At 42.5% G+C, this 25,723-nt stretch overlaps 1 protein-coding gene across 1 annotated transcript in view; it reads right to left on the bottom strand.

Annotated features, from left to right (window-relative positions):
* Positions 1-616: 616 nt before the first annotated feature.
* Positions 617-25,723, bottom strand: part of LOC149454638 (queuine/queuosine transporter SLC35F2-like) — a 40,961-nt gene continuing 15,854 nt past the window's right edge. The window contains exons 4-8 of the mRNA XM_089687299.1: positions 25,434-25,593; positions 21,796-21,952; positions 15,110-15,162; positions 14,029-14,183; positions 617-8,708 (exon numbers count right to left, since the gene is read on the bottom strand). Of these exons, the coding sequence (XP_089543425.1) occupies positions 8,499-8,708; positions 14,029-14,183; positions 15,110-15,162; positions 21,796-21,952; positions 25,434-25,593 (735 nt within the window). The 3' untranslated portion in view covers positions 617-8,498. The remainder of the gene's footprint in view (positions 8,709-14,028; positions 14,184-15,109; positions 15,163-21,795; positions 21,953-25,433; positions 25,594-25,723) is intronic.

Below are 25,723 nucleotides of genomic sequence, written 5' to 3'. Positions count from 1 at the left end.
ATACCCAGCTAAAGTCGGGATCTTTCCCCAGTCTGGACTGTCTTAGTGACGTCAGCTGACATCAGCCTGCTGTCAGCTGAAAATGGGTCACAGGAGTACAGAACAAACTTTAGGAAGCCCATAGATCATGCAGTTTTCTTTCCTTCCACCATGGGTGGAAAGATAAAAAATTGCTCAATTCCCTCTTTAACACATCCAGTGTTGATAGGGAAATGCTTCCCACAGCGTTATTGTGTTCTGCCGGCGGGAAGCCCTCCATGCTGGCAGAACACAATAATCACTGCCAGCGGCTATAGCCAGGCTGGTTGTACTGAAGTTGACTGATGGTTTGACTTTAGTACAACCTGCCTACCCATAGAAGGATCGAACATTCAATCTATCTATGGCCGGCTTTACTCTCTAGATGTGAAGTTCATTTTAGTAAAAAAGAAATACACAATTAGAGTGAGTCACAGGCAGAACATGTAAACCAATACCTATTTTAGACCAATGTCCAGGCGAGTAGCCTGTGCAGTTAAAGTCAGTGGAGTGAAGTATTACAGAAGTGTAGATGTGTGGTACAAAATGAATCACCCAGATGATGCTTATTGGTAAATGAGTGATGATGACGACTGACCAAGGTTTGCGAAATGCTAAAGGCATTCCGATTCTTCATACAAAATTACAATGCATTACAGAATACATTTTAGCCTTCATTACAATGCACATCATAGCTGAACTAAAAAAATACCAGGACACAAATGACTGACACAGGACATGCAGTACTCCAGTACCATGGCTATTTGAAGGCAAAATATTGTATTTTAGCCATGTTAGGAATGAAAGGAATGGATTTTGGAACAGACCCAGATGGGTGGTTTTGCAAAAAAAAAAAAAAAATATTCCTCATAGTCTCCATAATATAGTGAATATACAAGAATGTTCTATAAAACCTTCAGAAAGCAGGAACACCACTAAAACTACATGGTTTTTATGCACTGTCCACTATGTGCACTAGGGACTGGCAACTGCAGGCTCACTTCTTGGATTTAAATTGCATGCAAAACAGGGAAGAACACGTGGCTCCCTATCTCTATGCAGAAAGGGTACACCTGTTCAATTGCTTGGTAAAACAAATTGCTAATCAGCCTATCACATGGCAACAGCTCAATGTATTTAGGCATCTGGACTAGGTGAAGACGACTTGCTGAAGTTTAAACCGAGCATAAGAATGGGGAAGAAAGGGGATTTAAGTGACTTTGAAAGTGGCATGGTTGTTGGTGCCAGAGGGACTGGTCTGAGCATTTCAAAAACAACTGATCTACTGGGATTTTCACACCCAACCATCTCTAGGCTTTAGAGAATGGTCCAAAAAACCAGAAAATATCCAGTGAGCGGCAGTTGTGTGGACAAAAATGCCTTGTTGATGTCAAAGGAGAATGGGCAGACTGGTTTGAGACGATATTAAGGCAACAGTCAAATAACCACGCAAACAAGGTATGCATACTTACATCTCTGAACACACAACACATCAAACCTTGAAGCAGATGGGCTACAGCAGCAGAAGACCACTCTGGGTGCCACTCCTGTCAGCTAAGAACAGGAAATGGAGGCTACAATTCGCACAGGCTCACCAAAATTGGACAATAGAAGATTGGAAAAACATTGCCTGGCCTGTTGAGTCTCCATTTCCCTAGAGATGACAGTGTGTGAAAATCCCAGTAGATAAGCAATTTTTGGGTGAATAGCTCTGAACTATTTTTTGTTTATATAAATACACCCCTAATTGTTATGTCCACACTTTCACCTGCCGAGATCCATCCTGTGGTTTTTTTTCTAACTTATAAAACATTATAAATACTCTTTGAATCAGATCTGGGATTCAAATTCAAAAAGACCCTGTCAGCAGACCATTTCAACAAAAATCCTCCCATAAGATTAGATGTGTATTTAACATTTATGCACGTTATTTATCTGTAGAAGCCTCTCTTATGTAGACGTGCAAAAGGCCAGAAATTGCTGTTGGGTGCCACCATCTTGGATGGGATGCTAGCAGCCCCAGAGCTTCACTCAAGTATTATCCTTCTCTCCACCCCTAACAGCTACATAAAAAGTTATGTAGAGAAGAATTCAGGAAGCTGGGCCAGCACAGAGAGTAATTAAATACTCCCAGAATAGGGAGAGGGCTATGATGCCTAAGAGGGGATAGGGCTGTGCTAGGGAATGGACTCTTACTAAAGTAGTCAACATTTCTAGCAAGTTCAAAGGCACATTGCAACTAAATAAAAATAAGTAATGGAAAGGAGGATTACACTGCAAGCAGGCACCTAAAATACTTGATATTTTTGTGCTTTATCCTGTAATTTTTAAAGCTGATGACAGGGTCTTTAAGTTAGCCACACACACACGTTTCTGATTTTTACGTTATACATTCCCTTTTTAAATAAGCATTCTAGAGTACTACATTGGTCAAAATAATCATATATCCTAGATTGTAAGCTTGAAAGAGCAGGGCCCTCGATCCCCTCATGTTTTGCATTGTATTGGTATTGTTCTGTCACATGTTCTGTCCCCCTCTGTAATGTACAGCGCTGAGCGAACTATTGGCGCTTTATAAATACTGTATAATAATAATAATAATAATATATGTTGCGCTCTACAGTGTGCTTCTAAATTCCTAAACCATATCACCATGTATTATACAATGAATGAATTGATTCCCCCTGAGGAAGCCACGTGACCCTGTGGCGTAACGCGCAGGGGAGGGGCTCTGACGTCACGACGCCATTACGAGATACGGCGAGTATAGGCAGTGGACCTGGTATTACACACTGCTATTTTATGGATTGTTACATGTGAGTGTGCATTATATAAAATAAAGATACATTGTTTATAAAGGATAAGGCACTATTATTGTTTCCTCTTGCATGACACGGCATTATACCGAGAGGTGGAGTCAGCTACTAGATCCTCACAGTAAGAGGGATATCTGTTCCCCCATCCACCCATTAAGGCAGAGTGGTTTTGGAGAGGAGAGAGGGAGATCCCTAGTCGGAGGAAGCTGGCACTACAATACATCCATCTACAGGAGGATTATATCTGTTCTATATGGAAAATACCACCTAGTCCTATAAGGACAAAAAGCGTTATTAGCCATACTAATAGTTTGGCTAATATAGGAGGTGAGCGGACACCCATTATTTGACACAGAGTGGATCACGGCACAGTGTTGCACATTGCTAATATTGAAAGCACAGAGTGAACTATTATGTTTTGATATGCACTTTCACACAGTTCTGCACTGTTTGAAGCACTTTTTCAGCACGTTTTATTTATTGTGTTTTAATTAATTTTGTATTTCACATGTTGTATAATACATGGTGATATGGTTTAGGAATTTAGAAACACACTGTAGAGAGCAACATATATGATTATTTTTACAATTTTTATGCATTATTTATGAGTATGTGTATGGTGTTGCTGCACTATTAATTTATAATAATAATGATTAAGGTTATTTAATTATTTATTAATTACTTCATAATTAGGGAATATCACATTATAGCTCACAAGTATTTTCACTTTATTTGAACTACATTGGTCAGCTTTGTGCTTTTTTACCCCCAGGTCTGGGGGAAAAGGTTTACTGAAGAAACTCATTTTGGGGCCCATTCACATTACGTTTATTGGACTACACAAGCCCAACACAATGACAAGCTGATATCCATGTTTCCAATAGGCTGCGTTGGAACACACACTGCAATTAATTTTAATGTGTAACAGTGTGCTGCAGCAAGTGTTAAGGAAAGAAAAATAGTATTTTTCCTCATGATGAAAAAAATAGAGCAAAGTATTAAGAAGCATGTTAATGCCCATCAACTCTAGTGCATGTTAACATGTGTTAAATACATTTAAAACAAAGCAGGTGGAGTGATTCCAGCCTTACTGCAATTAAATAAATCCTATTATCTACCCACTTACTAAGAGGGGGGGGGTTAGTTTAATTCACCATGAGCAGTGCTAAGATTCTGCAAATGATTGTGAAACTGTATGGCACTTTTGTTTGTTTTGTTTTAAAACATGCTACCCAGAAAGGATTCCAAGCTTTGAAAAGGCAGAGGATCATCAGTTAACTCAAATGGCAATCAGCAAGTTCAAAATAATGCCATTAGGGAATTGTGAGAAATCATAACATTCCCTTTAAATTATATTTACAAAATGTCTTGGCCGTTCCTGACCAAGCTCTGCTTAATTTACATACACTGCTCAAAAAAAATTAAAGGAACACATTGAAAACACATCAGATCTCAATGGGGAAAAATATCATGCTGGATATATATACTGATATGGACTGGGTAATGTGTCAAAATGTAATATGGTACTCAGGTGTCTGTTTATGAACCAGCGGTAAATGATCGCTGCTCAGTTCTCCGGCATTCTCGGAGAACACAGTTCTCCTGTGAATGCAGTTTATGAAGCAGTGTAGATCAGTTCTCCAAACGAATGGAGAACGGTCTACAAACGCTGGAGAATGGTCTACAAACGCTGGAAAACGGCTGATTTTACTATAATCTCGCAAGATTACATTAAAAGATCAGTTTACTAAGCAGAGGTCAATTATCGCTGCTTAGTTTGCGGTTCCTCCGATTCTCCAGCTCTGGGCAGGAGAATCTGGAGGGAGAACACAGATGGCCAGTGAAGGACTGAACAAGTTCTCCACTGATCTCCTGAGTGTCATAAACTGTGAATGACCAGAGAATAGCTGCGATCCTCTGAATCGCAGCTATTCTCTGTGTCATAAACGGACACCATTGTAGTTTGTATGGCCCCCACATGCTTGTATGCATGCCTGACAACATAGGGGCATGCACCTTAAGAGACGACGGATGGTGTCCTGAGGTATTTCCTCCCAGACCAGGGCATCACTGAGCTCCTGGAAAGTCTGAGGTGCAACCTGGCGGTGTCGGATGGACCAAAACATGAGATCCCAGAGGTGTTTTATTGGATTTAGGTCAGGCGAGCATGGGGGTCATACAATGGTATCAATTCCTTCATCCTCCAGGAACTGCCTGCATACTCTCGCCACGAGCCAGGCATTGTCGTGCATCAGGAGGAACCCAGGACCCACTGCACCAGTGTAGGGTCTGACACTGGGTCCAAAGATTTCATCCCAATACCTAATAACAGTCAGGGTGCTATTGTCTATCCTGTAGAGGTCTGTGCATCCCTCCATGGATATGCCTCCCCAGACCATCACTGACCCACCACCAAAACAGTCATGCTGAATGATGTTACAGGCAGCATAACGTTCTCCACGGCTCCTCCAGACCCTTTCATGTCTGTCACATTTGCTCAAGGTGAACCCACTCTCATCTGTAAACAGCACAGTGCGCCAGTGGCAGACCTGCCAATTCTGGTGTTCAATGGCAAATGCCAATCGAGCTCTATTGTGCCGGGCAGTGAGCACAGGGCCCACTAGAGGACGTCGGGCCCTCAGGCCACCCTCATAAAATCTGCTTCTGATTGTTTAGTCAGAAACATTCACACCCGTGGCCTGCTGGAGATCATTTTGTAGGGCTCTGGCAGTGCTCATCCTGTTCCTCCCTGCACAAATGAGCAGATACTGGTCCTGCTGATGGGTTAAGGACCTTCTAAGGCTCTGTCCAGTTCTCCTAGAGTAACTGCCTATCTCCTGGAATCTCTTCCATGCTCTTGAGACTGCGCTGGGAGACACGGCAAACCTTCTGGCAATGGCACGTATTGATTTGCCATCCTGGAGGAGTTGGACTGCCTGTGCAACCTATGTAGGGTCCAGGTATCGCCTCATGCTACCAGTAGTGACACTGACCCTAGCCAAATGCAAAACTAGTGAAAAACAGTCAGAGAAGAGGAATAGGGAAAAAATGTCAGTGGCCTCCATTCCTGTTTTGAGGAGGTCACTATATTTTGCATATATTGATTTCAGCTAGGAAGGCTGTGCTTTGGCTTGTTCCCTCCCATACCTTGCTATTGCATGCGCAATGTTAAATTATAATTACTTTATAAAAACTTTGTTTTTAATTTTGGACAGAGTGGAGAGGGATTAGAACACCTATTAGATTGTTATTGCTGCCTGTGCCCCAATTAGGGAGATTCACCTTTATTTGTCCTGTTTACCATTATCATTGAAAGTGACAGTAAAAGAAAAACCCAAATTTTGGGTTGCTCCCAGAAAAGTAACAGAAGTGACATTTTTCAGTGGGGACGCTAGTTCTAGTGACCTGAGGTTCCCCAAGGAATTCCCTTAATTTGCAGATTCTTACTTCCTGTTTTGGCTATGGTACAGGAAGTGAAGTTAAATTTCCCCAATGGGGCACACAAGGCAAAAAATAAACGGACAGGGGTTATAACCCTCCCTTCCTCTATCCATAATTTTTTTTTTTTTTTAAGTTTTGCCTATACTTCTACTTTAAGGGCAACCTCATTAACCGATAGTGACATGTAGCAGGTGGGAAGCCAAGGGCCAAAAGGCCGCCTTCCAAGATGAAGTTGGTATTTGCATTGTCACCTGGGGCCTCTAGAAGACAGCTAGACAGAAAATATAAACTTAAGTAATTTTATTTCATCTAAGGAGTATAAATTATACTGAACACTTTTAGTTTAGATGTGGGGGGGGGGGGGAATAGAAGAGGTAGGTGCTTTATACGCTACAACAGTGCTTCTTAGCAAAGTCAGCAGAGACCATTAACAGTACATAGCATTTTCCTTCCACTTAGTGTATAAAGTACAACTATTCTCCAACAATAAAAAAAAAGCTCATATCACAACCAATTAATCCAAACTGTGCCATTCTACTTCATTGTGAAGCTTGATTCCATTTATAAATACCTGCAGATACTGCCAGTTAATCCACCTTCCTTCAGCAGAATGACCATGTTGAATGGCCAGCAACAAATTTGCTGCAGTGTTGTCACCCTGTTCAGCATAGTAACATCAACAACTAAAGGTTGACTTTGGAAGTTGAAATGAGATGATGCAATCATTTTAATGCACATTTGTCATTACAAAAACAAACTGTAGACCACTGTTGACCGGGCTAGTTGCCTGGCTGTCATTCTAAGCCTTCAAGATACTGACGCAGAACAAGTACACAAAAAATGTCTTTTCTCTGACTTTCCTAATCTGCAGGTTTGTTTCCAAGTCTGTGACTCAAAGTGTTAAAGCCAAATGGTCAGATAACAGCCAGGCATCTAGCATTTTCTCAGGTAAGCCAATGAAGACACTTCCTGTATTTGCTTTAACAAACCCCTCCTCCAGGGAGGTTCTCTTAAAAGCTTAGCATTCGATGCATTTGTGTTTCTCATTGGAAATGCAGAAAACATGTACAGTTAAAGTTTGGCTAGCACATAATTATAGAAATGGAGTTCACAAAATACTTTAAATAAATGTAAACAGAATCAAATAATCTATATAAGCCCATCTAAAGCCTCTCTTTTTCAATTTAGAGTGATAAACAGGCATTTTCAGTACAATTTGGCACCATGTTAAAGAACTAAAAAAATATATTTAGCTCTTTTTTCTATTGGTAAATGCAAATGGAAAACTGGATTTCTCTGGCACCATGCTAGACAGTCGGCAGGAGGGGCTAAGCAGGAATTCTAAATAATTTCCCCAAATTACTGCATATAGAACAAAGTACTGCCAATCTAAAGAGATGTGAGAAGAACTATTCACTGACAGGACTACCTACAGTACCAACACCTAAGCAGCTACAGCAGCACCACCAGCAGCAGCAGCAGCAGCAAAGGGGAAATGCTTCAGTCATTTCACTACAGAATAAAAAGGGTTGTCACCCTAATCAATGGAAGTGCCAAACCAATGATTCTACTGGCAGGATCAACAGGTATTTACAAAATGTTCCAGGGGGTCTCTGGTCTTACTGGTATGGGCAGCCTACATCACATATATGATTTTAAAGTTTGACCATAGATCTACATTAAAAAACAGGAGTTTTAACCAAACATACAAAATCTGAGGTAATGGTCTTTTCAGGACATCTGTCATCAGGCTGAGCCACAGCAATCAATATATCTTCCTTGACACCAATCAGCAATGACGCTTTCATTCTGTTGTGCAGCTTTTAATGTGTTTGGTGTCTGTGAGGCAGATTCAACAGTTTTCATTTCAGAGATTTGTACCAGTGAGGGCTATGGTGTCCATAATCTTCTAATAATCATGGTTTTTAAAACCAATAGGCAACCTTGTGAATATTCCAAACTTCAACAAAAATCAGTTTGGAGCTCCAGTTGTTTCCAGACTGTAACTGTATTTGGAAGAAAAGAAAGAAACCACCATGTGGTAAAAGTTCAGCAACTCTGTTTGGGTGAAACAAAGAAACTGGCCCCAGTTCACCTCATGAGAAAGTTGAAATTCTAAAAGGCAAAAAGTTTCTCATGTAAAAAAAAAAATATTTGTTCATCTTCCTTGAAATTACAAAAAGGCGAACCGAACAAAAAAAACCCTTCAAAATGCGAACATACTTAGTCCTGACGGTCTATAGCGCCAACCTCTGGTATGCGTTGTAGAGGAGTGGCAGACTCAGGTGACACCTCCTCCTGTTTCATACCACCATTTTCAACCCCTTCATTAGTCCTTTCGGGTGGCGGATCAGCACTGTAAGAGGAAGTACTGCAGTACATGATAAATCCCACTATACACACGACAAACGCCAGAATGTAGAGAACGGAAAACTGCAAAAGGGAAAAAAAAAAACATTAGGGTGTATGTTCAGGTATTACCCAAATCTACCCTCAAGCCCCATCTCCCGCTTCAGAAAATGTTACATCATTATTTATGATTGAAATGTTGATTAAAGAAAATAATAAACTAGTTAAGTTAAGAGTGATTCTCCCTAAGGGGGGAGAGGTCCATCACTTTAGGACACTAGCAAAAACGCTGAGTGAGGTAGAGTTATGGGAGGGACAGCCAGGGGGTGTGTCCTCAAAAGCTTGCCAATGTCCAATCACCTGAAGGTATCAGCCTATAACTCAAGAGTCTATGAATTTTCAGCCTATGTCCTGTTCTGTGCGATAACAATACAGCTTTTATCACATAGCCATTCCATTACTTCAATAATGAATCAAGGAAGGACTGGCTTTATGCCTGATAAAACACTGAACTAAACATAAAATAAATATGCACGCTTTACAATCCCATGGGCATTATATTTTAGTAGCACTGGATGTAACCAAACCACTTGACTTGCTGAATGGGAAATGGCTTTTCATTTGCAAAACTTAGCTTTAGGCCAAAGAACACTAAAGGAGTCCAGATTTTATACTCCTCTGTATTAGCGAAGGCAGACTCAACTTTACCTTTCAGGAACCCTTGAAAAAAAAAAAAGAAAATCTTTGGAACCCTTGATCAAAAGCTTGAGATACGTTAGTGTGATGGGTAAGTTGTAAAAATAGCAATAAATATGTAATTATAACAAACACAAAAATATGAAATGGAATAGTATGCAAAATATTTAATATGTCAGATTCACAATTTACTTTTGAGCTCAGTGACGACACTAACTTTCCGGTGGTTCTCAGCGGCTCCACTAACTTTGCATTTGTGTTGAGTGCAAACATTTAAAAAGGATAAGTTCACCTTTGGGAACATGTTACATGTTCCACCTGTTTTTAGGGTAGAACATGTAATATGTTCCCAATGCTTCCAGCTGCCCCGCCCCATGACAGAAGTTCCCAGTACTAGCTGTCGCTTTTTAAAAACAGCGTGGCCATGCAGGACTTCACCCACACGGCCACGTCACTCATTCACAGTGTTCTGTGATAGAATGAGCAACAAGTCCCTGACAGCTTGTAGTTCTCAATCAACACATGAATACATCCCGTACAGGCAAGCAGACATACTGACAGGTCTAAAGAAGACCTGCATGGCACCAGTGATCTGCTGATCGCTGGTGCAATGCTTTACAGACTCCTGCAGCCAAAAATAATAAATACACATTTTTTTACCTGCAAAAAATGTGCATTTATTATTTTTGGGCAAATGGTGAACTTATTTGTTGACAATCCTGAAAACCAGCGCAAAGTTAAACACTGCTGGAAAATTGAAGTCATTAAACGAGAGTTCTCTTACTAAGGTTGTGACATTAAAATTGAACTATACGCAAAACTTTTTTTTCATTTTGGATGGAGTAAGAGGGTTATAACACCTGTAAGGTTTATTTTTTGCCATCTGTATCCCATTGGGGAGATTTACCTGCACTCCCTGTCCCATAGCTTAAACAGGAGTTGAAAGGCAATTCCTAAAAATTATAGGAATCTCTTGGGTTCCCCCAGGTCATATAACTATTGTCCCCATTGGAAGATTTCTCCTCTATTACTTTTCTGGGGAGAATCCAACATTTGGGATTTTCTTTTACTTTTCAATGATAATGGCAAACAGGACAAAAAGAAAGGATGAATCTCCCTAACTGGGACAGCAATAAAAACTGACAGGGGTTCTAATCCCTCTCCACTCTATCCAAAACTAAAAAAACGTTTTGCCTTTATTTAAACTTTAACCATTTTCCTGCCACACTATAGCAGAAATACTACTACAGGGCAGCAGGGGTGTGCAATATCACGTATATATACGCAATTTTGCATTTCCGGGTAGGGGGCGCACGCCATTGGTGGCCTCACCTGTTGATCATCGGGCTCCAGCCGGTGATTCCCCGCTGGCACCCGGAGATTGACGCGCATCACCAATGACGGAGAGACCTGTATGTAAAACAATACAGATCTCTCCCCTGTCAGCTTCTGCACACTGCTTTGTATGGGCTCTGCATAGCAGAACCATAAAAAGCAGTGTGCTTACAGTGTAAAGCACACAGACAGCACACAGTAAAACAGCACACAGTTAACCCTTTGATCACCCTAGTTGTTAACCCCTTCCTGCCTAGAGTCATCAGTATGGTGTCAGTGCACTGATCACTGTTTTGGTGCCACTGGGGATGTCAGTGACAGCTAGTCAGTTTCCCCCAGTATAAGAATGCCCGTCGCAGTCCCGCTATAAGTCGCTGATCACCGCCATTACTAGTAAAAAAAAAAAAAAACTTCCAGTATCTATAGCGCCATTTGTAGACGCTATAACTTTCACATAAACCAATTTGATTTTTTAAAATTTCTTTTACTGGACATGTTTAATAACAAAAAGTCAAAATTATTATTTTTTTCTCAAAATTGGTGGTCTTTTTTATAGCGCAAAAAATAAAAAACACAACGGCGATCAAATACCACCGAAAGAAAGCTCTATTTGTGGGGAAAAAAGGACATACTGTACATTTCATTTGGATGCAGCGTTGCATGACCGCATAACGCAGAGCCATATCGCAAAAAAAGGCCTGGTCAGGAAGGGGGGTAAATCCTCTGGAGGGCAAGTGGTTAAGCAGCAGTAGACAAATGTACTTCTAATACTACTGGAAGTGGGTAAACAAGCAGACAGTCTGTAAGTTTTGATGTACAGTACTAAGTCAAGGGTGGCTCTACAGTTAACAGCATTCCACAATTCTGATATGAGAAACATTACTCCTGACTGCTTTTGGAAGAATCTGAGCTTGGTCTTTAGTCTGTAGCCTTGGAATGTAAAAGAGGTGGTCGACAAAACAGTTTCTGCTACTTGCTACTTAGAGAGATGTGCTGCTCTCCTCGTCCTGTGTCCTGCAGCGTGACATCGGGAACCAGAACCATAAGCAGTATCGAGTTAATAAAAGTCCCCCTGACAGTAGTAAATTAGCAATAGGTTCTAGCGGCACAGTGAACCACTGAGCAGTGAATATAAATCTACTACAATGGCAACAGAACACCTGGAGATCTCTCCTGGAACCCTACGATTCAGAAGAACCCAAGTGGAGAAAGCCTGAGCTAAGGTATATGTCGTCCATAGGTGTACACCACTTTCCTTGTACACCCTTTCCTCTATTCTAGGGACCAGCTATAAACCCACTAGTCATTCACATTAGGCATAATTGTGTGATAGAGGATTGATCAATAGGTGATTCAACAGGTAAGTCAGTCACTTTTATGTCAATGCCGATTCAAGGTTACCTGGACAAAATGCCACGCATCCCATCATAGGACTTGATTCCAGTTTCTTTTTCTTTAACCACCAACCGCCCGCTATATAGTAATATGACGGACGCAAGGTGGTTCTCTCGTTCTGGGAGGACGTCATATGACGTCCTCCCATTCTAACCATGCATGTGCTGCTCCCGAGGTGCTCAGTGCGGCGATCGGTGTTGCGCTGTGTCACGCAGACACAGCGGATCACCGATCCACGGAAAGAGCCGAAGATGTCAGCTCGGTCATGTGATCAGCTGTGTCCAATCACAGCTGATCACATGTAAACAGGGAAATGCCGGTTATCAGCATTTTTCTCCTCTTGAGCTGTCACGCTGACAGCTCGAGAGGAGAGGAGAGCTGGTAATCAGCATTCCGCGGAGGGGACATGTACACTGGTCATCAGGGCACTGATGATCAGTGTGCCCTGATGATCAGTGTAGCCCCAGCAGTGCCACCTGTCAGTGTCCATCAGCGCCACCTGTCAGTGCTCATCAGTGCCACATCAATGCCACATATCAGTGCCTACCAGTGCACATCAATGCCACATATCAGTGCCCATCTGAGCTGCCTTTCAGTGTCACCCATTAGTGCCACCTATCAATGCCAATCAGTGCCACCTATCAATGCCAATCAGTGCCACCTAACAGTGCCAGTCAGTGCCTCCTACCAGTGCTGCCAGTCAGTGCCTATCAGTGATGCCTGTCAATGCCCATCAGTGCCACCTACCAGTGCCTCCTCATCAGTGCCACCTATCAGTGCCCATCACTGCAGCCTCATTAGCGCACATCAGTGAAGGAGAAAAATCACTCAGTTTTTGTTATAAAATTTTGTAAATAGGAAAAAACTTTTTTTTTCAAAATTTTTAGTGGTTTTTGGTTTACGAAAAAATAAAAACCCAGAGTTGATTAAATACCAGCAAAATAAAGCTCTGTCACAAAAAATGATAAAAATTTCATATGGGTACAGTGTTGCATGACCGCGCAATTGTCATTCAAAGTGCAACAGCACTGAAAGCTGGAAATTGGCCTGGGCAGGAAGGGGGTATAAGTGCCCTGTAGGCTTGTAGTTAATCTGATCTAGTCTGATTATCTGCTTGGGTGGTTATATAACCTTTACAACTCTATCTTTCAAACATACATGAATTTAAACCCAAAAAATGAACTTTGCTTATTAGCTACCTCCTAGACTGTTCACTACATAACATTATGTTTGCTCAGCTGCAGCTTTCCACAACTGACAGAAGTCGGTCTAACGACAGACTTCTGGCAAACAGGCAGGGGCACACAAAGATCAAAATTCGGCTGGTTTAGCAGGGATTTCAGTCTATCTATGCCCAACTTAATGAAAGTTTAGTCAAAGACTCTACAAAATAACTTCATTTAGAATAAAACAGGTCACAGGGAGGAGATCAGGTGGATGGAAATGCTGAGATTTTGCTAATAAAGTTTAATGCAGAGAGGATAGCAGAGTGCAACAATAGGATTGTTTGAGGTTTTTAAAGATGTGGCATCCTCTATAGCAAAGGCTGTCAACTTATGAGCTAAAGGGGGCCTCAAATGTGGACCATGACATCACCAAAGGGCCACATATAATGTTCAATGTGTTTAATACTTGAGAACTGTCAGAAACTGCAGACCTAATAGAGAAATGAGGGTCAGAGAGTGTGGACAAGATACATTTGTAGCTGGGGATATGTTGCAGAAAACAATACAAAACTGGAAACATGTCACATGAGATCAATTCTAAAACCCTAATCAATGTTTCCATTGCAGACTGCCAAGGTCTGAGGGCCACACATCATACACCAAAGGGCCACAGGTCGGGCACCAAGGCTTTAGAGCAATACATTTGGCTAATTTCAGGACCTACCCTTTAAAGGTGACAACACAGATATAAAGTGTTTTCATAAGATTCTGATAAATAATACAATAACCATTAGATTAATGTGTTTACTGACCGTGTATCCAAATAGAAAGAGACCAAAGAAGAGGCTGTAGATGTCGGCAGTTAGGATACCTAGGTTGACAGAGGTGGCACTGCTGACTTTTATAACAAGTGGCATCACACTGTACAGACAGAACATGCACACAGCAAAACCTGCAAACAGCAATCCTGCAATACAAAACACAAAAAGACTGTTCAAAATGCTAAAATATAACATATCATGAAAGCAGTTGATATAAAGATATTATGAGTATATGGAGATATCTCTAACTCCTTACAGATATCTCTGTGACTATGGAGAGGGAAGGAGGAGAACCCTACAGACTTTCCTGTGCCTATGGAGAGGGGAACACCACAGACATCCTTTTGTCCATGGGGGCATGGGGTAAACCTTACAAATATCCCAGTGCCTATGCAGGGAAGATGGAGAATCCTAAAGAGATCATTGTGCCTATGGGGGGTGGTGGGGGAAGGGTGGGAGCCTACAGATATCCATGTGCCTGTGGAGAGGGCAGGAGAAGAACCCTGGAGACATCTCTATATTTATGGAAAGGGGAGAGGGGAACCCAGCAAAAGACATTCTTGTGCCTGTAAAGATGGGAGAAAACTCTACAGACAACCCTATGATTATGGAATAGGGGACCCTGTCAACGGACTTGTGTCTATGGAAGGGAAGGGGATGCAGGTCCTGAAGAAAACCCTAAACCTAAGAAGGAGGGGGGGGGCCTAACAGATATTCCAGTGCGAATGGAATCTTCCAGACTTCCATGTAAATATCCCTGACCTGGCATAAAACAATAGCAGTTGATCAAAAAAAATTCAACCCCCAATCAATACCCCCCAGAGAAGACTCATCCAGTGTATTTTTGCAGCACTTGGGAAACAAATGAACACATAAGAGCAATGCTTAATACAACTGAAACTGGCTGCCTTATGAGCACGTTCCCACATCTGTCAGAACATTAAATTCCTGAGCAACTCATTATTCTAAATTCTAATAACCTCATCTTGTGGTAAACTCAAGGGACGAGTGTAGTTGTAGACTAGTCTATGCTCTAATCTTACCATGAGAGTATGGGAAAGAAGTTACATACCCACTTGCCATTTCCACTGGATGTTGCCAATTGCATTGTATTCAACAACCATGCTAAAGATGAAAAACAAAACGCGTGATATTATACAATGGTACTAAACAGACATGTACATACACCAACATTTCCATAAGTACAGGAGAGTTAGCAGGATTGTCAAAGCATGCAGTGATACATTACAGGTCTGGTCAAGCAGAAGGAAATGCTGACAACTTGATAGAGGTTGATGAGTCTATTACTGCTATTCACTTAATTATACATTTATTCAGAGTGCTTTCTCCAAGCTAACAGATCTGAGCCCAACTGCCCAGGATGAGGATCTGCACTGCTTTCTGGTGCATTTTCTTCCCCTGAGGAGTCTGCCATTTCCCTTTTGCCAGGACCAGAACCAGCTTCAGCCACGGCTTTTTTAGCATCTGGAAATATTACCTCCAGAAAGTAAACTAGGCTTGAAGCACCAAACCATAGCCATAGGCAGCATCTTAAAGACATGCTCATATAAACCAAACCATTAGCCCATGAACTAACAAATGTACAAAACTACCTCACTACACCCACTTTTAGGGTGGAACATGTAACATGTCCCCACTGCTGCAGCCTCTGCTCGATCCCCCCTCCCTGTGAAAGCAGTATGGGGAGAAGTTGCTAGCTATCAGTTTTTTAAATCAGCGTAGCCGTGCGGGGCTCCACCCACACACCACATTATTCATTCACAGAGTTCTGTGAATAACTGAATGATTGTACTACAAGTACTGACATCTTTTGGGGATGTCAGCTTGTAGTTCTCAATGAACTACCACGGCACTGTGGAGCACCATGGTAGTGTTCATTCAGCCTTCCTATCAGTGTTAAGCTCTCTGCTCGTATAAGGTACGAGCACACACATTAAACTGACAGTCTGCTGGAGGCCTGCATGGCACCAGTGATCTGCTGATTGCTGATGCAATGCTTTACAAGCTCAGAAAAAAAACAAAAAAAAAAATTTTTACCTGCAAAAATGTGCATTTACCATTTTTTTTTTTGTTAACATTAACTTATCCTTTAACCTTTACATTTTTTCTATAAAGCTTAACACTTTAAAAGTAGATTTAGTCCCTAACTGAACATCGCTTAATTTGGTAAAGCACTGTGCATCATAGGCAATTACTGTGTGTCACTGCCTGCCTACACGCACCTACTGTCTTGCTATGGTCTGGCTTTCTGATGGTGATCATGGTGGACCAGGACCCTGCAATACGTGTCAAAGGGGCTGCTTGCTTGTAATCTCCACCAGGGGCGCATGTGACAGGCTGACTATGCAGGGGTACAACTGGAAGACAGTTGTCACTCCATATCAGGAAGTGGCTGAACAAAGATCTTCATGACAGGAACACCAAATAGTATTTTGATTAATTTAGATCTACCTTGATAAAAAAATTTCCAATTTCCTAATAAATATTGCAATTTGTAACTGTACCAGTCGGGAACAAAAATCTTTAAACACATTTTAAATAGCTCATTTAACTATATAAAAGTACCAGTTTTCCAGGCTTAGTTTGTTGCATAATGGGCCTGGATCATCATGTATTTTATTTAAGAGAGGTATGATGTTCTTGCTACAAATGGCTGTTCATGCCCCCTTAACTAATGAAGGTATTTGCATTTGCTCACAGACTAAAGCTGGAATTACAGCGGACTGAACAGGAAAAAAAAAAAAAAAAAAAGTACAGACTCATCCATGTACACAGACAAGGAGAATGGAGAAATTCCCCCCACCCACAGACATTGTATTCTGATAGCTACACCCACTGCTGCCAGAATACATTGATCAGAGGCTGCAACTATGCATGGCCAGCTTAAACATGTCAACTGCAAAGAACGTTTTGATCAGATCGATCAATTAAGTCATTTAACAACCCCCTACCCTCCTCATTTTGTCAGTCAGGCTAATAATAGGATTTGCATAACTAAAAATTCCTTCAGGACCAATTCACATTGACTTGCACTAAAATATATAGAAAATGGATGTACATTTCCATCCATCATAGTCACGTGCTGACATCCGTTGACATACATTTCTGACATCTGTTGATGCATTTTAGCGTGCGTTAAAGTGTACTGCATTTTTGCAGGATATCCTGTGCATTGTGTTGACATTCGCTTACATCCATTGCATTGCGCTAAAACCCATTCATGTTGCATTTTAGCGCAACGCAGGTCAATGCAGCATTATGGTGTGAATAGGACACATTGGAAATTATTGTTTTTCAGATGTCCTTCTGTTGATCTGCATTTTACAGCTGCACTAAAACTGTGTGAACTGGCCCTCAGACTGTTGAATAATCCAACATAATTCCATATCCTTCCTGGACAGAGAACATTTCATATCACTCCCTGCACTGCCAGCACCCACATCAGTCATCACAGAAGCCATTAACACCCATCTTAACATACAGTACATTCCCTTTTTTCAGCCACCACAACTCCAGCTCATGTCTACCCTGAGAAATGAAACACTTTGCATTTCAATTTGGACACACATTTCATTTCACCTTCACAAAAAGATACTGGAGATCCCCACCCAAATATGCTGTGCTCCCCTAGTCATCTTTCTTTGTACACACCCACACCCAACACTTTAAACCCGTTCAACATTCTTGGACTGCTGCACTTGCAAATCCACCCCAGACCCTTGAAGCACCAAGACTGGGACCAAGTACAAACCCAATTCATAACCCCCCCCCCCCCCCAGAGAAACCCAAAATCGCTGCATGGGCTCAGGAATACGTCAAAAAATCACTGAGCACAGATCGCCATGCCATCCAAAAATTCAAAGACCAAGCAAAGAAGAATCTATATCTGAACATAAAATGAACATATCGTTTGTGCACAGTGGAGGAGCAGTGCTCTTTTGGTGGAGCAGCGATCGTTTTCTACCATCTAGTGGATTTCTTCTGCCCAGCTCTGTACCATCGTGTGGACCTTCACTGACCAAGGGAATCCATCTACCCTTCCCATGCTGATGACTACTCTATGAACTCCATCTTTTCTACCTTGCACTTTTAATGTGCACTTCTGGTTAGTGTGCATTGTTACCCTAGGTCACCGTTGTTGGGACTTTCTTTGATCACTTTCATATATTGTGTCACATTTATATATTTTCTAGTGCTGCACTTTTATTTTATTTTCATGTGAGGATTATTTTGGTTATCCTGTGTGCTTTAGCTGCTTGTACACTGAAAGCCAGGATGTAAAATATTAAGGGTTTATGTAGGAATGTATGGGGTTTTGTAAAACAAAAAGGGGTTTTATGGCGACTTAAACGTTTATTGTTTTTTATTTTTTTGGTAGAAAATTATTTAGAACCCCCAAACATTCTATATTTTTTATAAAGTAAAGGCCCTAGAGAATAAAATTGGTGGGTGTTACAATTGTTTATTTCACAAGGTATTTGCGCAGTGGTTTTTCAAAAGCAATTTTTTAGGAAAAAATTTACACTTTTTATTTTTAATGCAAAAAACACAATTAATAGCATTATTTTATTTATTTTTTTTAGCCAAGTGTGCATTGAACCTTATTTTACTTAGTGATGTTGGTTGTACTGCATGACAGCTGTACATTGCGTGCCTATTATCTGTATATATGAAATACAATCACTAAAATGACAGAAAACAATACGTGAAATCCAACCAAAATGTCTGGGCAGAACAGGAGAACACACATGCCTGACACTTCTGCACTAAACCCTTGGGGTCACCCTTTGCTAAATCTAGCCTTAAAGTGGAACTTCACTCAATCAACACTGACTGTTTTTAATCTTTATGCTGCTAGCATTAGTAAATGGATAGGAAAGTATATTATATTCACTTGTTTTAAACCTTTTTTTAAATTTCTTAAGTTACTTCCTGGTTTGCATGTCTAGACAAATGATGTCACACATCCCAGGAATCTTCAGGAGGGGAGGGTTCTCAGCTCAGCCAATGCCTGAGCTAAGGGCAGATGGATTCCAGTAAGTAAATGCTACATCATCATCAATCATCTGCCCTTACTCGAGATGACCACTGTCAGAAATGCCAGAGGCGGGTTTTCAAAATTATTTCTCAGCAAATTAAAGCATGGAGAAATGGATGGATGGGGAGTTTGCTTTGAACATTAACATTGAATTAAATAGCATTTTTGGTTTGTGGTGCTCAGATGCAGTGTAGTCTCGCATTAAGGGCATTGGGGCACACTCACACGCACACACAAGGAACCCTGGAGAGCTGCTATTTATACTATATCATGGGTCTGGGTGAGACTGAACCTCTGCAAACCACGGGCCCCAACCAGGGACATCTTTAATGTGGGACAGCTGCTGTACCAGCAGCCCGGCTGCCAGGACGCAGAAGAGGGTGAAGTGGTGGGCGTCAGGCAGGCTCTGGTCAAGTACGGCAGCGTGTGCGGAGCTGTGTGGGGTGAGTGAGGTCAGAGGGTGCCAGTGGAGGAGGAGGAAGAAAAGTAGGAGGTCAGGTTGGAAGAGCCCTCCCGCTCTTTGTTGCTACTACCGCTAGAGATCCTGGTGGAGATAGGACACCGGCTCAGCTACAGACTGATTTTACTGTTGTGGGTTCAGTAACACTTCATACAAAGATCCATATCCTTGTGAAGTATGTCTGTTGCATGAATGCCCAAGAGATGCAATTAGAATATTCCCCTCAAACATGTGCTGGCACTGCAGCTCTGAATCAGACACATCTATATACACACATATTGAGGATGTCTCTCTTTCCATGCATTCTTAAGGATTCACATACAAATCTGCAGTCAGGCTGTAAATCCTTTCAGCTGATGTTGCTATCTTTTATCCCTGGGACAATCTCTTTGCTTGATTAAAACACTTTCAAATACATCTCGACAGCAGACAGAATGGTCATTACGAGTCACTGGAGATCAAAGGAAACTCCAGCCATAATAGGATGGACATGTGAGTCTAATGAGAATTCAAGGATCAGTGAAGTTATTTCTTAAGATAAAGACAAAATAGACAAATGATTTCCTATTGATATGTGATAGAACCTCCTGCCTGGATACCTTGCTCAAAAAGGACATATCAGAAAGGAGTAGCACAGTGGCTAAATGGTTAGCACTTCTACCTGGCAGTACTAGGGTCATTTGTTCGAATCCCAACCACGGCACCACCTGCCTGGAGTTGACATGTTCTCCCTATGTCTGTGTGGGTTTCCTCCGGGTACTCCGGCTTCCTCCCACACTCCAAAGACATGTTGGTAGATTAATTGGTTCTAGTCTAAATTGGCCCTAGTATGCATGAAGGTGATTTAGGGACCTTATATTGTACACTCCTTGAGGGTTAGGGACTGATGTGAATAATATCTATATAAATAAAACTGAATGGGACGTTTGAGCCTCCAGATGCTGCATGCAGACCATGTAAGTGGTGACGAAATGACTGCAGGAACAGGCAGCTGCATGAACACTGTCTACGTTCAGGGCCATTCACCAGCACCCATCAGAACTAGGACGAGCAGCGGTGACCATGCAGCTGTTGTGTCCCCATGCACTTACATATCCTGCCTGCATAAACCACCTAGCAGCTCGAGCCGCATAAACAGATGGCCTGTTCGTGATCCATGTGCCTCTGTGCCAATGTGAATGAAGCTTTACGGATCTCACAATTTACGGTAACAGTTCAAACTGTTCTAAAATGCATCTCATTAGAACAGCGAACTCTGAACTCGAGTCAAGAGACTGTAAGAAGGCCTGAGAGGTGCAATTAGCAAAAATGAAGTGATCAGTCTGCTGCAGGCAGGAGAAAGCAATTTTCCAGCCTCCCCTACCCCAGTAGTTCCAAACCTCTGCATGCTTAAAACGGAGTTCCACCCAAAAGGGGAAGTTCCGCTTTAAAGATTGGTCCCCCGTTCTCCATTAAGGATTGGCACCTTTGGGGAGGGGGGGGGGGGTGTTGGAACGGGTACTCAAATTTGACAGGTACCCACTCTCACTTCCGATGTGATCACCTAGGCGATTGTAAACAGAAGTTGTCCTCCTATCCTTCCTCCCCAAAGTCTTGTGGGACACGTCCCAGAAGATGACGGGGCCATTCACGAAGCTCAGCACTACTCGCGTCTGTGCAGTGTGGCTGTGAAGCCGCACACTGTCCCAGCCGGGTGCCCACACTGAAGATGCCGGTGAAACGGGCTGCGGCGGGGGCAATGCGGGATTGTAGGACAGGTGAGTGGCTGTTTTTTTAAAAGTCAGCAGCTACAGTTTGTGTAGCTGTTGGCTTTTATTTTTTTACAGAGTGAGTGGAACTCCTCTTTAGGTACCTCCAACAGGTCATGTTTTAGGACTTCCTTCACCTTGCTTTAATTCAATGTCAATGGCTTCTCATTTATGACAGCTATTTTAATCAATGGAAATTCCCAAAAAATGGCTTGCTGGGTGTACTTGAGGACAGAGACCACTGACTTACACGATACATTGCAACTTTCTGCTAAATCACAGCATAAAAGTCTGATATGAGTCAGATGTGTATATAACCAAGGCTACTGCAAAGAGATTTACAGGACTGCGTCATTCACTCTCCAGGATCAGAGATCAGAAGTAGCTATTCACTATGAATGATGACTGACCAAACAATGCTGCAGAGACAACAGCATAGCTTCTGCCCAAAAGTAATATTATGAGAGTTATGTCAACTATCAGACTCTTACAGTTGTATCCCGCTGACAAACGTTCCAAAGAGGCCCAGCATCCCCAGGAACTCCTCCCGAGTCAGGTTCTTCACCACATACTCCTCAGTCACATTAGAAACTGCATACAGGCATGCTGCGAGGATAACCAGGGCATCTCCAATCAACATGTCTGAGGCTGAAAAAAAAAAAAAAAGAAGAAAAATTTTATTAACAGGTTACACACTTGATACAGAAAAAACATGCATGAAAAGGTCCAGAGAACATATTACTTTATACAGAATGTACTGTAATGTAATATCCACACAGCACAAAGTAAATCTGCATATTGCATCCACTTTAGTCAGATCTCAGATAAAAACATTACTGGTGCCGGAAATTACTTTTTCTCCATCAGTATGTTCACATGCTGCCATAAACAAGCTAAAAATATATATACCGTATTTTTCGCTCCATAAGATGCACTTTTTTCCCCCAAAAAAGGGAGGGAAAATGTCAGTGCGTCTTATGGAGCGAATGTAAAGCAGCCGGTCTGGTATTTCTGCCGCCACCATGTCAGAATATCGGGCCGGCCGCTCAGCTCTTCTCTCCTGCAGGACCTTACCAGTTCCTCGCTCCAGCGCTGCAGTCTTCCCACGACGGCTTCTGTAACAGCCGGGTGCCCACTGCGCATGCGCAAGAAGCGCCGCACTTTGTGAATAGTCCGGTGTCTTCTGGGACACATGGCAGGTCCCAGAAGGCTCCGGCTATTCACAAAGCGCAGCGCTCCTCACGCATGCGCAGTGGGCACCCGGCTGTCACAGAAGCTGCCGCGGGAAGAAGAAGGAAGGACAAATCTGCGGAAGTGGGAGCGGGTACCTGTCAAATTCAGGTACCCGTTCCCCCTCCTTCCCCAAAGGTCCGCAGTCTCTGGTAATCTCCTTTACTGTCTGCAGTCTCTGGTCTTCTGTACTATGTCCGCAGTCTCTGGTCATTCCCTGTACTGTGTCCGCAGACTCTGGTCATTCCCTGTACTGTGTCCGCAGTCTCTGGTCATTCCCTGTACTGTGTCCGCAGTCTCTGGTCATTCCCTGCACTGTGTCCGCAGTCTCTGGTCATTCCCTGCACTGTGTCCGCAGTCTCTGGTCATTCCCTGCACTGTGTCCGCAGTCTCTGGTCATTCCCTGCACTGTGTCCGCAGTCTCTGGCCATCCCCTGCACTGTGTCCGCAGTCTCTGGCCATCCCCTGCACTGTGTCCGCAGTCTCTGGCCATCCCCTGCACTGTATCCGCAGTCTCTGGCCATCCCCTGCACTGTGTCCGCAGTCTCTGGTCATCCCCTGTACTGTGTCCGCAGTCTCTGGTCATCCCCTGTACTGTGTCCGCAGTCTCTGGTCATCCCCTGTACTATGTCCGCAGTCTCTGGCCATCTCCTGCACTGTGTCCGCAGTCTCTGGTCATCCCCTGTACTGTGTCCGCAGTCTCTGGTTATCCCCTGTACTGTGTCCGCAGTCTCTGGTCATCCCCTGCACTGTGTCCGCAGTCTCTGGTCATCCCCTGTACTGTCCGCAGTCTCTGGTCATCCCCTGTACTGTCCGCAGTCTCTGGTCATCCCCTGTACTGTGTCTGCAATCTCTGGTCATCCCCTGTACTGTGTCCGCAGTCTCTGGTCATCCCCTGTACTGTGTCCGCAGTCTCTGGTCATCCCCTGTACTGTCCGCAGTCTCTGGTCATCCCCTGTACTGTGTCTGCAATCTCTGGTCATCCCCTGTACTGTGTCCGCACTCTCTGGTCATCCCCTGTACTGTGTCCGCAGTCTCTGGTCATCTCCTGTACTGTGTCCGCAGCCTCTGGTCATCTCCTGTACTGTGTCCGCACTCTCTGGTCATCCCCTGTACTGTGTCCGCAGTCTCTGGTCATCCCCTGTACTGTGTCCGCAGTCTCTGGTCATCTCCTGTACTGTATCCGCAGTCTCTGGTCATCTCCTGTACTGTGTCCGCAGTCTCTGGTCATCTCCTGTACTGTGTCCGCAGTCTCTGGTCATCCCCTGTATTGTGTCCGCAGTCTCTGGTCATCCCCTGTATTGTGTCCGCAGTCTCTGGTCATCCCCTGTACTGTGTCTGCAGTCCATTGGTTCAGAATATTTTTTTTCTAATTTTTTCTCCTCTAAAACCTAGGTGCGTCTTATGGTCAGGTGCGTCTTATGGAGCGAAAAATACGGTATATCTGCTTTATTCTCTGTAGCAGAAGAATGCATAAGATAGCAAGTCTAAAAACTACTGTTGTGCTTTACTAAGCTGCTCTCAGTCCTGTTGAAGCGGGTCACCTATGTTAAAATCTGATACCACCATCTCTTTTAGATTTAAGAACAACTATGTAGTGCAAGGTTTCCCAGCCATATATTTAATCAACATAATGCAGCTAAGTGAATGCACAGGATGCTTTCTTGTTGTTTTTTTTTTTTTTTTAATTCACTGTTTTTACTTTTTTGATTGACTGTGTTCACCATGTTATATGCCTACCCTTTCAAAAGATCTTAGATGCAAATAATTTCTTTATTTTGATCTCTATTATTGATGTTTATTGCTTACTCTGCATTGGATTTAAAATACCACTCTTTTTTTGCAGTTTGCTCTAGTCAGCTGCTAATTTTTTCTAAATATGTAGTGCAAGGGCCTACAAGATTGAGATAGACTACATGAACTGTTTAGGTAGGCTCCAACACCACTTTGATGCAGGTAAATCTAAGGCTGTACAACTGAAAAAGCTTTGCTACGAATTTCATGCATGTGTTCTGTTCTCCAGGAACAAAGTACATTTATTACTTTGTCCCATCTTCCTAGATGCTGCCTAAGGCTAGCTGTGAGGTCAAACCGAGTACCCCTCCCTTCCACCACCCAGCACTTTTCTCCATCTTCAAGCACTTAAAAGCTCCTCATGAGAAATTCAGATGGAGGGGAACTTGTCAGCTAAAATGTTCCAGATATATAGACAAGTGATTGGAGGCAGAGAAAATGCCTGTTTGTCAAAGTTGTCATCTCCTTGCTAGCTGTATTATCGGACAGCTGTGAAAACAGGGTGTGCCCTGTCTGACCTTGTAGATAGCCTTAGACAACCTATAGATTATGCAATTTTCCACCCGTGGTGGAAGGAAAGAAAAATACTCGATTCCCTCATCAACACAGTCCATGTTAATGGGGGTATCCATCCTGCAGCACTATTGTGCCTTGACAGTGGGGAGCCTTCTCTGTCAGCAGAACACACTGATCACTGCTGGGGGCTATAGCCACCAGCAGTGATTGCATGAAAACAAAATCTGACAGGTTGGTTGTACTAAAGTTGATGGATGGATCGACATTTCTTTAAATTGTAAGATGTGTGGCCATCTAAAATCCCACAGCAGTCGTCCAGCAAAGACACCACTAAACAACTGCTATAGCAGACAGCTAGAAATGTGTCAATGAAAAAATGTGCCACTACAAGCTACCTAAAAATGTGAATACAACATCAATATTGTTATCAGATACTCATTGTAGATATATAACAACACAAATGTAAAACTGTTCCCCTTTAATCATGCTGCTCAAAAGTGTAGCCTGACTTGGTAACACAAATGTATATATATTATATATATATATATATATATATATATATAAATATTTTTTTTTTTAGGGGTCTAACCTTTGCCGTTCTCTCTTCCAGACATAAAATCTGCTCCAACCATGGTGCCAACACCCAAAAGACAGACCACAACAGCGATATAATGGATCAGTTTGTATCTTGAGTGAAGGATAAACCAAGAAAGAGCCATCAGCACAGGGATCCCGACACAGTCCAGAAGCTATATATACATATATATATAAAAAAAAGAAAAAAAAAAAAAGGAAATGAGGACAGATTAAAAGCACTAGGCTTGTTCACTGCACTATGCTGTGAACGGAGCACTTCCGGGAAGGGAGGGCAGGGATCAG

Source organism: Staurois parvus, unplaced genomic scaffold (genome assembly GCF_062004578.1).
Source record: "Staurois parvus isolate SC_StPar_1 unplaced genomic scaffold, SC_StPar_1.0 ptg000422l, whole genome shotgun sequence".
Classification (NCBI taxonomy): Eukaryota; Metazoa; Chordata; class Amphibia; order Anura; family Ranidae; genus Staurois; species Staurois parvus.
This window is presented reverse-complemented; position numbering and strand designations above follow the sequence as displayed.